We start from the raw sequence: 12,768 nt of genomic DNA on the forward strand, positions 1-12,768 counted from the left end.
TTGTTCAGAAGTTGGTACTGTCTGGGAATAGGTCGTCGACGAATCTTTCCTTCGTTTGAATATTTTATATGCCGTAATTCGAAAATTTGGACATATATCCCAGAACTCGTGTGTGATGCACGTCCACCAGGCAAATCGATGTCTATTCTCATATATGAGCATGATGGGAAGAACAGTGTCTTTGCTTTACTTTCCTCCTAGTGCACACACCTTTGAAGATCGCAAGTTACACCTCTCTAGTGGATGACAGGAAGGGGTCCATAGGCCAACTAGCTGACTAGTTCGTAAGCGCCCAGCGAACCCATCACGCTGTATTATTTTTTTAAGCACGTACCCTTCCCCCCTTCTCCCCTGGAGGCGTTGTTACGTCTGAGAACCGTGCAGTATATGGTAACATTGGTCGGGAAAGTGAAGGAACCGCGGAGTTCCGCGCGGATAAATGACCACCACTGCTTATCGCGCCCTTTCCACCTCACAATTGCTCGTCTCTCCAAGAGTTAGACCGACTGCAGTTCAGACATAACTTTTTTGGTTGCTCGAATTGAGACAAGCCGCGGACAGTTCGGCAATTCCCGGCGCTCTACAATTTTCGTGCTCGCAATAATTTTGCCATGATTCGTTTGCTCTTTTCTCGACCACCACCACTTTCGCGGATACCTTCCCTCCTTCTCCCTTCTTCGCGCTTAACTCGTCCTAGCATCCGAAAAATGGCTACTGCGTCGACACCCGAGTTCGTATGTGCTCCTCTCCCGCCAATGAAACGGATCATGAACTTGCTCTTGCCAGAATAAAATGTTGTACGCCCCTTTGGCCGAAATCGACCCAGAGGTTCAAAATATCATTGACAAGGAGACGTGGAGACAGCTTTCTGGTCTTGAGCTCATTGCTTCAGAGGTGCGTTCTACGATTATTTGAAGTCGCGCATATAAGCTGAAGGGAAGCGTAGAACCTTACTAGCCAGTCTGTCATGGAAGCGAATGGCTCCATCCTGACGAACAAGTACTCGGAGGGTCTCCCAGGTGCCCGTTATTATGGCGGTAACGAGTACATCGACGAACTCGAGAACCTTTGTCGCAAACGTGCGCTCAAAGCCTTTAATCTCGATCCTGCAAAATGGGGTGTTAACGTGCAGCCTTACTCTGGAAGCGTGTGTCTGTTCATTTCTCTTCCACATCGTATCTAAAATTTGTTCAACGTTTAGACGGCCAAGTAGGTTGGCTACTGAACTCGAACGACATTTTCTTACATCTCAATTAGCTTTGCTGCCTTCACCGCCCTCATCCAACCAAACGATCGTCTTATGGGTCTTGGCCTCCCCGATGGTGGTCATCTCACTCACGGTTACTACGTGCGTATCACTCAACAACGAGATTGACTGCCATTTGACCCGACATCCCTAGACCGCGAAGAAGAAAATGACCGCCTCTTCCATCTACTTCCAATCATTACCGTACACCATCACCCCCGATACGAACCTCATCGATTACCCAGCTCTTGCTGCCCAAGCCAAGATTTTCAAACCAAGAATGATCGTCTGTGGTGCTTCTGCGTACCCTCGTGACTGGGACTACGCCGAACTCAAAAAGACCGCCGAGAAGGAAGGGGCATGGCTCCTGTGCGATATGGCACACACGAGCGGTCTCGTCGCTGCACAAGAACTTAACAGCCCATTTGACTATTGTGATGTAGTCACGACTACGACGTGAGTTGCTCTCCCCTCGTTTGCTTCATGCGTTGACGCGTTTCTATAGGCACAAGACCCTCCGTGGACCTCGTGCTGGTCTTATCTTCTTCCGGAAAGACCTCGAGAACGCCAAGGACCTCGAGAAACGCGTCAATGAGGCTGTCTTCCCTGCGTGCCAGGGAGGTCCCCACAATAACGTACGTCCCATTGCTTTATCTGGCTTTGCCTGTGCTCACTATCACGTAGACTATCGCCGCCGTCGCCACTGCGCTCCTCCAAGTTGCCCAGCCTGCATTCAAGGATTACGCGAAACAGGTTATCCTGAACGCTCGTACGCTAGCTGCATCCCTCTCCGAGCATGGCTACAAGCTCCAAACGGGTGGAACAGACAACCATCTCGTTCTCTGGGACCTCCGTCCTCTCGGTTTGACTGGTAGCAAGATCGAGAAGGTCTGCGATCTCATGGGTATCACCATTAACAGTGTGTTCATCCCCCTTCATGAGAAACCTCATGCTAATCATTTTTTTTCTAATATAGAAAACGCTGTCTCTGGTGACGCTTCCGCCCAAGTCCCCGGTGGTATCCGCCTCGGCACCTCCGCTTTAACGTCACGCAACATGGTCGAGTCCGATATCAAAGTCGTTGCAGACTTCCTGCACCGCACTGTCCAGCTGTCTCTGATCCTGCAGAAGGAGGCCGGAACAAAGATGCTGAAGGACTTTGTACGCGTTGCGACGACACAGGAGGAAGGCAAGGAGGGTTACGCCAAGGTGAAGCAGCTGAGGGATGAGGTGAGGAATTTTGCGAAGCAGTGGCCTCTCCCGGGTGTGGACGCGGCGACGTTCAAGAAGCCTGAGGGTATCCATGATGATTGAGAGCGTAGCCGGTGGTGTTTGCTTTTTTTTTTGAGAATGTTAGGACTTGTGTAGAAGATTCAACGATCATTGTATTTGTAGTCATACGTACTAGCGGACATTCAACATCGTCCAAATGCTATACTGTAATATTTTTGTGCTATAACTATCGTGATGGGGCCGGAGCAGAGCATCTCTCAATCAGAAGGTTACCTCGCTGACTGCACGACGCTAGTCTGTCCTTCAATGCTCTGCAAACCTGCTCAAAATCAACATGGCCATATACCAGAAACCTGAGGCGTGCTCCTCCCAGCCGCCCCGAGAAGAGCCGATCCAGGTCCACCCAGTCAATAGAATCAGCCTCCGCGTCCAACTCATCTACTGACCAGGGTGATATCCCCAAATCGACCCTTTCCAGCGCCGCGGGATTTAATTGGTGAAGGATCTTTACGACCCATGGCCCAGCACTCGTCACCTGCGACACCTCCACGTTACTGATGAAATAATCGACCCTCAGATGGCGCAAGGCGGTATTCAAACCCAAGTTCACCGCGAGGTAAAAGTCCTCTAGTATCCAAAAAAAAAGTCAGATAAGGGAATCTCGAAATAGGCGTATGGACTGCACCTGCGTCACCTCCAGCGTCGAATGACCAGAACCCGAACGTGAGGGTCTGTAGTGCGTCTCCGAGGTGGGAGAGGTACGTCCCAATGGATTGAGTGTCAGCGGGTCGTACAGAATAACCGAGGTTAATGTGCGGTATCAGCGGGATGGGTTCGAGGAAACACAGCCAGTCGAAGATGTCCCGCTGATAGCAGTCGCACAATGTTAGATGATGTAGGCTGATAGGTAGTGGGTGTGTATCCATGCGAGGATCTGTCCAAATCGCGTCGTGGATGGAGAGTGACTGGAGAAGAGGGAAAGACGCGATGAACTCGAGTGCTTGGGAGAAGGAGTCGAAGACGATTGTGTCCAGGCGAAGATTCGTGATACTGGGAAATTTGGTCGATAGGGTGGATAGGTTAGTTGGCTCCCACCTTGAGAACTTGATGCATAGGGAGGTTGTATTCTGTAGGACGGGAAAGGATTCGAGGACGCGGGAGAATGTGTCTGGCTGGGCTTCCAGTACGAGGTCGATGTCGCGTAAGGTATGTGGAATGAAGCTGTTGGTATTGGCGCAAAGCTCAATGAATTTACGTTGGTTCGCTGTCGTTACGATAGCATGGAAAGAATGACGCCGACTCGACTGGAGCCAGTACCGGGAGACGAGGCTGCATGTCCTCAAAGTCTCAGGATCGTCACGCAAATAGTCCAAGATCACGTCCACAAGCTCAGCGGGAATCATTGTAAAGATATTTCTTCGTTTCGAATCAGATAACCAAGTACAAATCTGAAAGGATGTAACTTTCACCACTATCTAGAAATCCATCATAGCCCGTAAGCGTAGTGTTGCTAGCGAAAGCGAAGTCAAAGTAGATCTACGACGGAACAATATCTCCCGTACAATCTTCCGCTCTGAAGGAGCATGTATGGAAGGGATAAGTCGTCGAAGAGATTTGAAAAGAAAGGATTGAATCGGCGATGAAATTTTATGGCAGGGCGGCAGCCTCCGATCCAAATATGACACGCAAATACATGGTCCGTGCGCACTCCCGAAGACATATATAAGGCAGCTTCGAACATTGTGGATCCTTACCACTCTGGCCTTTTGGCTTAGATCAAGTGTAGTATCTGTTCTTAATAGTTTAACCACTATTACGGAGGCACCGCCTCCCGTATTGGTTATCTAATTTTTGCCGCCCTTGTCCTCTGTGCTCTGCTTGCAACACGGAGGCGTGATGACCTTGCTACTGCAGTACCGGCTTGTGTTGTCGGGGGATCCCTTTTTCTTTGCTGTTCACTTTCGAGGACTTCCGATTGGCGGTCTTTGGGTTGCAGCAAACATTGGGATACTCGAAATTTTTCCCTCTTTAGCTCGTAATGTTTCTATTGTTTCCAAGAGTTGATAGGATTCCGACGAATGGGAATGACGTTGACTTATGTACGGGGTTACAAGCTTCTGTGATAGCTGACTTTTATGTATAATGCTGTCTTCATTCAACGTTTCACTGGAATATCTGAATGGCTTGCAATAGAATGATTTTGCTCAAATTTTGCCATGATGATACGAACGTTCACTCCGAGATAACCTTAATTGTTAAGTGTCGCGTAGCGTTGATCCTTCAAACTTCATTAATCGTTGCCTGACGAGTACATCTGCCATTCGAAGGGTAAGAGCGCCGAGGTTCACTCAATCACACGAGGGAGTGGTTGGTCAAAAATGGATTGGAAACCAGCGCTACACGTAAGAATGGTACATCCGTAACATCTCCCCATCCACCAGAAAAACGTCGACGATAACTTTATGGTCAAAGACCTCTCAGTAAAACGCCCATCCAACGACGAAACAAGAACGCTAACCTGACAATTTATGACCAATCTCCCTAGCACATTCAAGTACGACGATTGAACGTTCAGTCACTACACACGCCAAAAGTCAGCCCAGCTCGCCAGATGAATGAATAATCTACTCACAGGAGCGACAAGGTAATGTCACCGTTGACCTTGGCCTGGATGGCAATCTCAACCTCGAGGTTAAGGTCAAGACGGAGCTTCAGGGCTGCGGGTGGTGCAGCCTCACGCGGAGTGCGACCGACGATTTGTCCACCGAGGACAGAGGAAGATTGAGTGGGGGAAAATTTGGTAGCGGTTTCCGGGGCAGACATTGTTGGGAGATTTGCTGGCTCTTCAAGGTTCTTTTATATGCGACTGGCGATTCTGGGGGAGGAATTTGTTGCGATCCCAGAGTCCTCGTGGAATGTAGGGCGTGTTCCAGTGTCAAATTGGAAGCTCTGTGTTGTAACACCGGTTTTCGAGTTATCGTAAGCTTGCAGCAATGGACTCGCGCTGTCCACAAGCACGATGGTTATCATATTTGTCGCGGGAGATTCTTCTCTTCTCCATAACAGAACTATCTGAGTCGGGCGCAGGAGGGAAAGAAGAATATTAGGGCAAGAAATGGTGTTGGTGGCGGGTAGCGAAACTCGGGCTAATTTGTTGCAACGAGATGATGAGCTTCGAACAATACCTAGGTGGGCCGACTCACGAAACTGTCATTCCGTCGAAGGCTCTTTTCTCATGGTAGCTAATTTTCAGAGCCGCGTTTTTGATGTAAAAGATAACGAGATGGGCCCAGGTGGGGTGCGTGGAGACCGAAGGTTGTTATTAAGTTTTCCAGAAATCTACTCTGGGGAATGAAGACATGCCTCGGAGATCGTTGCGCGGAATTGATGGCGTAAGAGTATCAGAGTCGTGGATGAAGGCGAGCAGGTGATGGTGGTTGCAAATCAAGCCGCAAGCCGGACTTTTCCGCGATATGAAGCGTTGGAGGAATTTTGGACCCACAAGCACCCATACATATGGCTACTCTTCCCAGCCATGCCAGCAACAAAATGTCGTATTATACCTCCATTCCATGCGTTCTTCACCGGTCTATGCTCAAAAGGCCCCGAGTTGCAGGCAGGGGAATATGGTCTGCATCGTGTTCATTATGAAATAAGAACCGTTACGTAGCAAGTGCCTTCTTGTTGCTTCGAGGCGAAAAAAGTTAAGTTGCTTGGATGAGGCACCCGACTTATCGAGCTGCATTATGGCGCGACAATATCCTCATTCATACCCCGGGTCCGTCGATTGTAATATAAAACCCTAACCAAAGCGACCTAGTCAGTATCAGTAAACATGTCTGCTCCAGAAACCTCTACCTCCGTCGCTACCCGCTCGAACCAGGGCACCGTCGCTCCCAAGGAAGCTTTGAAGCTTCGTCTTGACCTCAACCTCGAGGTGGAGATTGCCATCCAGGCCAAGGTCAATGGCGACATCACCCTCTCTCTCCTGTAAGTCGGTGATTACCGCCGTTTGGATATCTCAAGCTGACTTGCCGTTTTGACAGCGAGTAAATGTGCCGTAGGACTGGAGGGAGGAAATTGGACTTCGATTGCCATGGTGGGGTGAGATTTACTTTATTGAGGACCAGCCGGTGTCCAAGGTTCTAACGTTTTTTCTGCTTAGCACGTCGCCATGTCGGAATACCCTCTTTCCATCCTTCACTTTGGTCTTTCAGGGATGTTGCATTAGTATTTGTGGTTCATGCGAGTAGTTACATTCCAATATCAGCCTTCCTTTTAGGGTTCTATGCTTGAGTCACATTCTCGCGTCTAGTCAATGGTTGGTACAAGTTCAGTATTAGGCCTGTGGAATTTGTGACCGCTAATGGAGCCCCTGGACCCTGGGTCTTAGGTCTGAGGTCACCGGTGCCCTCCGGTTCTTCGGTGGCCTCAGTCACGATTTGGTCACGGTCACGGGACAGGATACACGGTGGGCCTGGGCCTAGCTTCGGTGACCTCGCATCCCACCACCGTCTTTCCGAACCGTGCCCCACGCTCATTTGAATTTCTTTCGTTTCCAGTTGAATTTTCTTGTCAGAATGGTAACACAACTTTGCTAGTTATTTCTGGTTTTCATTCCTCATGTGACCATTAACAGCAGGTTATACAAAATCCACAAGAACTCGCCAACTTGCGATTCGATGCTGCCGCCTCATTGGCTCTCCTGGAAAGGATTAGAGAGGAGAAATTCGCTTCACCCACAAGCTTCCTACGACAGATGGAACAACAAGACAAATTCACCGCAGATGCCGCCCAGGAACGCGCTAACGACAGTCGTTTGGAGGCTTTGAGGCTGTTGGCGTATCTCGCTCGCTGCTTTTGTCAGGATTCAAAAGGGAGTTGCGTTGCTGCAGTGCTTGGGAAGCCGAGGACGTCAGTAGAATCAGACGAAGAACCAGCAACAGACGACAGACCCGATGACGATGGCGAAGGCGGCGACGACGACGACGACGATATTCTTTTCTCGAATCCTATGGATCTTCCGCTTCCCTATTTCTCTTCGACGTCAGACACACAAGCTGAGCACGACGTCGAATTCATTCACACAACTCCACCACCGTCACCTCCTAAGGCTACAGCCCCCTCAAACCCCCGCCTCGTTTTACTTCTTGCAGACAACTGGGCACCAAGAATACCTTCTCATTTCAATGAGACGTCCATCCTCGTGAAAAATACGCTCTCTGAGTGTATTCGACTGCAGGATGTCACGCTCCGTCAGTATCGACTAATACTCTTAGGGCGAAAAACTTCCTCTGTGTGGATTGATGAAGCATTCACAAAGCTTATAGATGCCGTTGCTTACATCAGTAGCAACTCGAATACCGTTTCACACCCAAATACCGACTCTGAGATGCTCGCTTCCTTAGACGAGCATTTCGCTCATTGGAGTAGCAACGGCGGTGTGGAAGTGGACGGCCAAGCTTCCGTGTACGAAGAGGCATTTCTTCAGCTCTGTTCTCATTTTCCAGAAGCCCGCCTAGAGTCAGTCTCTCGTAACGATCCTCCTTTCCGCGAAAATCCTATTTCGGCTAGCCTAGTATTCTTCCGCGCTGTTGTCACCTGCATTCTAGGATGTCAGGTTTCTTCTCCTACTGACAGAACGGTGATTCTCGCTCAAGATAGCGACGTTTCCAATAAATCCTTCGTCGTACTCCTGGCGATGGAAATTTTTGCCGACAGTCGATATATGAATGACCTGCGACAGGTCCCGACACCATCATCGATTTCGGACTCGCAGGATGTAGGAGTAAGGCTTCGCCGGTTTAGAAGACGGTGGTTACGAATTGTCAGCCCGGCGCGTGGTGCGCAAAGTGTGGCTGTAGCTGGCCTGCCATTGATCACGCGTCTATTGGAATCGGATGGCTCGGACGATACCCAAGAAGATTTCGACAGATATTTTCAGGTTCTTTGGGCTCAGCCGGGACTACGACCTCCGATAGACCCTATCAACCCGGTTTCGCTTCGTCCTCCTTTCGCGCTCTTCTCTGATTTATGTGAATCTCGGACTTCCTTAGTCGACAATACCTTTGGATGGACGGAGGCGCTGATAGCAGGGACCTGGAAGCCAAAGTTATGGGACATCAGATTACATGCTGAGGTACAACTTGTCATCTGCTGCGAAGAGATGGGTATCAAAATCGCCGAAAACACTATCGGAGTGACAAAACGGCCGTGTCTTGCTTGTGATCACACTTTGGCCAGACACATTCCCACGTTTTGCATACCCTCTAGTTCGAAGAAACCATTTCGTACCTGGGCGCTACCGGATCGGTTTCCAATCGCATCAGACATTGGCGATATCGTGGCAGATATCAAGAAAAGTTTACTAGATGAGATTGAAGAAGGGCCGCCGGCACAAACGAACGTACCTGGCAGCATGACACGGAGAGAAAATATATCCGACAGTAGCTATGGCAGTTTGGGCGGTGAAGTATCAAATACGGTGTCGAATAAGGTGGACTGGACGAAGCTCAAGTACATTGGGGACTAGGTCATGCGTAGACGATGTCGTTTACATTGTTTGTATCACGAGAACATGTACAGTCACCACATTTCTGTCGTGGAAGGAGAAAAGTCTATCTCGCCTAAGTAACAATGTAAAAGTATTAGTTGAAAAGCGGTGTAACAGACAACAAACGCACTTGTCGTGATCTCGCAATTCAGACGTCCCAATTTATTCATCTTAGGCATACCATCCACCAACATATAGTTTCGAAAATACTCGTCCATATCACCGTTAGTTGGCCACCTGCCGTGAATGACATCGTCATATTCCAGATTGCTAAAATAGATGGTATAATCAGCAGATATCCCCAACCGTACTGAAAAATTCCATGGATGGTTAGCAAGGATATGGTCCAGCTCTTGCCATTCCTTCCGTTTTCGAGGTAACAGAATTGCGTCATATGGTCTAAAACAGATTTCGATAAAAATATCTTCCACCGACGACGGAAGTGTCTTAAAAAATCGGTGAGCCCAGGGGAAAGGTTTCGACCGATCTGGTGGATCCATGGAGTGGCTATTAAACACCAGGCTGGTGCAGATGCTCCGAAGGCGGAGATGTCCCCTCAGGTCTATGTCGTATCGAGCTGCTATCATCGCAAATGAACACACGTATCCAAAACGTTCAGAACCATAACGTACAGAATGCTGAAGGGAGGAACGTTAAATGCTCCAAGGATGGGCTGCTGAGGGAGATAAGGGAAGAGATGGCGTCTATATTTCGCTCGAATGCCTGGACGCTAAGCACACGAAGATTGCCTATGGATATCGTAGATTGAGGGGAGAGCAGGCATTCCACGGGAGCACCACCCGTACGAAGTTCTAGAGTAGAAGGAGCACAACGATGGGATGAAACGTACGTGCGCTCCACGCCACTGGGGTTATCAATGCTGATTCTGTTCATAGAGATGACCTCAAGGTTGCTGAAGGTAACGAATAGGGATAGCATCTGAGAGGACGAGTTGAAGACTGTGTCTTCTAATATAAGATGGCGGACACTAGATATTGAATGAGGTGGCGGAGGGAAGCTATCCCCAAATATAGTTGGTCTGTTCATTGCTAGAAATATGTGAACCCGTCGAAGGTTGGGAATGAGCTCTAATAGGGAGGGAAATATACAGCGGTAGTCGATATCGTCTGTCGAGTCCCAGTGAATTAAGCTAAGGGTACGAATCGATGATAAGACGTATTTTGAAGCCACCAGAGTTTGTCGGAAATTGAGACAGATGTCTGTATGGCTGATTTGCTTGTTGTGAGGAAGTTTCACATAGGAAAAAAGGAGTCGGCGGGTTGAAGGAAGGAAGAAGGAATGGGACAATGAGCATGCCTTGAGTGAGGGGAAATCTGAGCTAAGATGACGAAGTATTTCTTCCAATACATCTTCAGGGATGTCCATGACTCGGATGAAGGTGCGAGCTCGACACAGCCACATAAAACTCGACTCAAGCCGCTTTCTCCCTCCATAACTGTCGTGTCACGGTTCGTCCGAATTTAGACTCGAGCCAGTCTCGGTTGATGCCATGCACAATCATCGAGCGCTCGCATGGTCAAAAAAATTCTCAGAACTTCGAAAACTTTGAATCACCGATTGCGGATTTGAGTCCATAGAGTTGTGAAGAATAAAAAGACAAAATTCATCATGTTTTTATTTTTTCAATAGCTTCCTTGTACTGCGGGAAATGAAGAAATTATTCAAATAGCCCCTGTAGATTGTCGATGCCAGCAATATGGCCACGTCTTCACCTGAAGCCACCGCGTTACTTGGCCATCGTTGCTCACTGTAGCATCAAAGACAAGCATACCTCTCTTATGTCTTCACCCATTCCATATACTGCTAAATACAGCCAAGGAACTCTCCTTTTAACGTATACTTCCATGTACAAGTCCAGCTAGCAACTATCCTAAAAGGCTGCTGAAGGTTATCGTGTTCTCAGTTTCTTCGGAGAGAAGTCCTTTTGAGGACTGGAGTCTTGGAATCTTCGTTCTTGGGACAGAGAGCGCGAACAACGCTTGAAGGGCATATCAGAGCTATTGAGGGAACTAAATTGCGAATTAAAGGACTGCTGGTGCGAATTTGAGAAAAATAAAAACATCCAGTGTTTTGTATTTTGTATCGCTATGACTGACTAGATTTGCAGAGGAAAAGAAGAGATGAACTTTGGGGGTCTAGGCAGGGAAGGAGAATTAATCGTGGGAATTTTTTTGACGATGCGAGGCCCCGATCATTCTGTTCCAGTCTCATCTGCCTGCTTGCGTTGATCGATTGTCATCAACTGGTGGGGAGACTGGTTCGAGTCTAGTCCGAATTGTTCTCTTGCATTTCCTCTCACGGCTCTTTTACCCTCATCTTCCCCCAGTGATAGGCTACGACGCGTCAATTTCCGGAACTTGCTCTCCTTCATTGGCCGTTGCCACATAATCATCCTGGGCTACCTTTCAGACGCTTCATCAGTACTCGTTCACCTGAATGACACAAATTTAGTGTAGGAAGATATTACGAAATGGTGAATTTATCCAGAAGGATCATCTTTAATCAAAGAATCAGGTTGGGTTTCGGGTACGTCGTATTTTGCTTCCTTGGACGCATAAATCAACATGGAAGCTTATCGGCCTTTTTCTACAGAGAGTTTCCTCCAATTTTTATAACATTTTCTTGATTTTCAGGGAATGCCATAGAAGTGTTCTGCTCCTGTACGTTACATCTACATCGAAATTACTCGATTTCCCTCCAAACTGACGAGAAGACCATCCAGAAGACTTGTGAAATAAAGAACTGGCATAGTAAGAAGGAGGAAGAGAAAGTCGAAGCCAGGAAACGATCGTTTCAAGTGTGTATATCCTTGACTTGTACCAAAGCCGTTGCTAAGCGATGTCTATCTTCAGCATAATGAACAAAAGGGCGCGGCATTCGACCTGACCTGCATATATAGTACATTGGTGTGCTGCATGTTCTTCCAGCATCTACAGGGGTAATCCCAACGCCTCCCTCAGCACTCCTCCAAATGGCGTCGACAATACTCTTGATCTGAACTGCATGCTGCAAGTCGGGATAATCTCCAATGCCTTCGCCCTTCAAGTATTCCTCCCAGGACCTACCCTCATTCGTCTTACCATCATCATCAACTTTCACCTCATCACCATTCACCCAAAGCTGCGTTGGTTCGTACACCACTACAAAAGCTGCCAAGAGATTGTCGCTCTCAATCCTTATGCTTCTTTTCGTCCCGTCAATAACCCATACAAGCAGAGTTGCCGCTTTCACATTGGCAGGTTTCTCCATCCCCGCACGCCAGTGCAAACTCATCACAGCACCGCTCTTTAGCGTGCCAGATACGACTACCTGCGACGAACCGTCAGCGGAGACAACATCACCAGTGGGCGTGCCATCAAAATTGAGCACTTGGGATGAAGGGTGCTGGAGGACCACGGTCACGAATACAGTATCGGTCGGTCCAAGAATATACGTGAAGGCCTTGAGAAAATGGCCTCGAGAGATATCAAGAAGTGTCGCGCCATTCTCCTTTTTCAAAAAATATTCGCCTCCTTTCAATACCATCGGTCCCCATGGCGCATAAGGACCGGATATTCGTGATGTCTGCTATCAATAAGGACACTATACGAGATCACCAAGGTCTAGTGCTGTCGCGCCGGCTTTGGTTCTAGTTGAACAGGCCGACTATGGCGTTGCTGGTATGGTCTCCCTTTACCGTATGCCGATGGACTGGGCTTATGCGGATTGTGGCCAT

The 12,768-nt window shown here is 48.4% G+C and overlaps 7 protein-coding genes across 7 annotated transcripts; 3 read left to right on the forward strand and 4 right to left on the reverse strand.

The window, feature by feature from the left end:
* Positions 1–334: 334 nt before the first annotated feature.
* EV420DRAFT_1564773 (serine hydroxymethyltransferase-domain-containing protein) lies at positions 335–2,673 on the forward strand. Its single transcript, XM_060473992.1, is given in 11 exon segments — positions 335–734; positions 787–894; positions 947–1,147; positions 1,202–1,209; positions 1,258–1,348; positions 1,401–1,702; positions 1,752–1,881; positions 1,931–2,165; positions 2,223–2,560; positions 2,572–2,574; positions 2,592–2,673. The coding sequence occupies 9 exon segments, from the start codon at positions 612–614 to the stop codon at positions 2,558–2,560; spliced, it is 1,536 nt and encodes a 511-aa protein (XP_060326865.1). The 5' UTR covers positions 335–611; the 3' UTR covers positions 2,572–2,574; positions 2,592–2,673.
* Positions 2,674–2,723: 50 nt separating this feature from the next.
* EV420DRAFT_1243022 (uncharacterized protein) lies at positions 2,724–3,498 on the reverse strand (the record flags this gene model as incomplete). Its single annotated transcript, XM_060466652.1, has 2 exons — positions 2,724–3,106; positions 3,165–3,498. Coding segments are annotated over 2 exons (717 nt in total), but the record flags the coding sequence as incomplete, so codon positions are not given.
* Positions 3,499–4,992: 1,494 nt separating this feature from the next.
* Positions 4,993–5,302, reverse strand: EV420DRAFT_1646902 (uncharacterized protein; the record flags this gene model as incomplete). Its single annotated transcript, XM_060477973.1, has 2 exons — positions 4,993–5,020; positions 5,112–5,302. The coding sequence occupies 2 exons, from the start codon at positions 5,300–5,302 to the stop codon at positions 4,993–4,995; spliced, it is 219 nt and encodes a 72-aa protein (XP_060326867.1).
* A 912-nt stretch (positions 5,303–6,214) lies between these two features.
* Positions 6,215–9,184, forward strand: EV420DRAFT_1766979 (uncharacterized protein). Its single transcript, XM_060480908.1, has 3 exons — positions 6,215–6,469; positions 6,526–6,583; positions 7,119–9,184. Exons 2-3 carry the CDS (start codon positions 6,533–6,535, stop codon positions 9,009–9,011), a joined length of 1,944 nt encoding a protein of 647 aa, XP_060326868.1. The 5' UTR covers positions 6,215–6,469; positions 6,526–6,532; the 3' UTR covers positions 9,012–9,184.
* EV420DRAFT_1564794 (uncharacterized protein) lies at positions 6,312–6,550 on the forward strand (the record flags this gene model as incomplete). Its single annotated transcript, XM_060473993.1, has 2 exons — positions 6,312–6,469; positions 6,526–6,550. 2 exons carry the CDS (start codon positions 6,315–6,317, stop codon positions 6,530–6,532), a joined length of 162 nt encoding a protein of 53 aa, XP_060326869.1. The 3' UTR covers positions 6,533–6,550.
* Positions 9,038–10,434, reverse strand: EV420DRAFT_776626 (uncharacterized protein). Its single transcript, XM_060483424.1, has 3 exons — positions 9,665–10,434; positions 9,163–9,612; positions 9,038–9,105 (listed from the first exon to the last, which is right to left on the reverse strand). The coding sequence occupies exons 1-3, from the start codon at positions 10,416–10,418 to the stop codon at positions 9,065–9,067; spliced, it is 1,245 nt and encodes a 414-aa protein (XP_060326870.1). The 5' UTR covers positions 10,419–10,434; the 3' UTR covers positions 9,038–9,064.
* Positions 10,435–11,846: 1,412 nt separating this feature from the next.
* EV420DRAFT_1275246 (uncharacterized protein) lies at positions 11,847–12,602 on the reverse strand (the record flags this gene model as incomplete). The annotated part of the gene is made up of 1 exon (XM_060467892.1): positions 11,847–12,602. A coding segment is annotated over one exon (756 nt), but the record flags the coding sequence as incomplete, so codon positions are not given.
* Between the last annotated feature and the right edge of the window lie 166 nt (positions 12,603–12,768).

Source organism: Desarmillaria tabescens (assembly GCF_030435595.1).
Source record: "Desarmillaria tabescens strain CCBAS 213 chromosome Unknown EV420scaffold_38, whole genome shotgun sequence".
In the NCBI taxonomy this organism is placed as follows: Eukaryota; Fungi; Basidiomycota; class Agaricomycetes; order Agaricales; family Physalacriaceae; genus Desarmillaria; species Desarmillaria tabescens.

Excerpts from the sequence above, each read along its gene's own strand:
- EV420DRAFT_1564773 (XM_060473992.1), top strand. The coding sequence starts at position 612 with ATGATTCGTTTGCTCTTTTCTCGACCACCACCACTTTCGCGGATACCT. Across the intron at positions 1,882-1,930 it reads AGGGAGGTCCCCACAATAAC|ACTATCGCCGCCGTCGCCAC; the intron begins GTACGTCCCATT and ends ACTATCACGTAG. Across the intron at positions 2,166-2,222 it reads CATGGGTATCACCATTAACA|AAAACGCTGTCTCTGGTGAC; the intron begins GTGTGTTCATCC and ends TTTCTAATATAG.
- EV420DRAFT_1766979 (XM_060480908.1), top strand. The coding sequence starts at position 6,533 with ATGTGCCGTAGGACTGGAGGGAGGAAATTGGACTTCGATTGCCATGGT. Across the intron at positions 6,584-7,118 it reads ACTTCGATTGCCATGGTGGG|CAGGTTATACAAAATCCACA; the intron begins GTGAGATTTACT and ends GACCATTAACAG.
- EV420DRAFT_776626 (XM_060483424.1), bottom strand. The coding sequence starts at position 10,418 with ATGGACATCCCTGAAGATGTATTGGAAGAAATACTTCGTCATCTTAGC. Across the intron at positions 9,613-9,664 it reads GTTCCTCCCTTCAGCATTCT|CAGCTCGATACGACATAGAC; the intron begins GTACGTTATGGT and ends TTGCGATGATAG. Across the intron at positions 9,106-9,162 it reads GAATTGCGAGATCACGACAA|GCGAGATAGACTTTTCTCCT; the intron begins GTGCGTTTGTTG and ends ATTGTTACTTAG.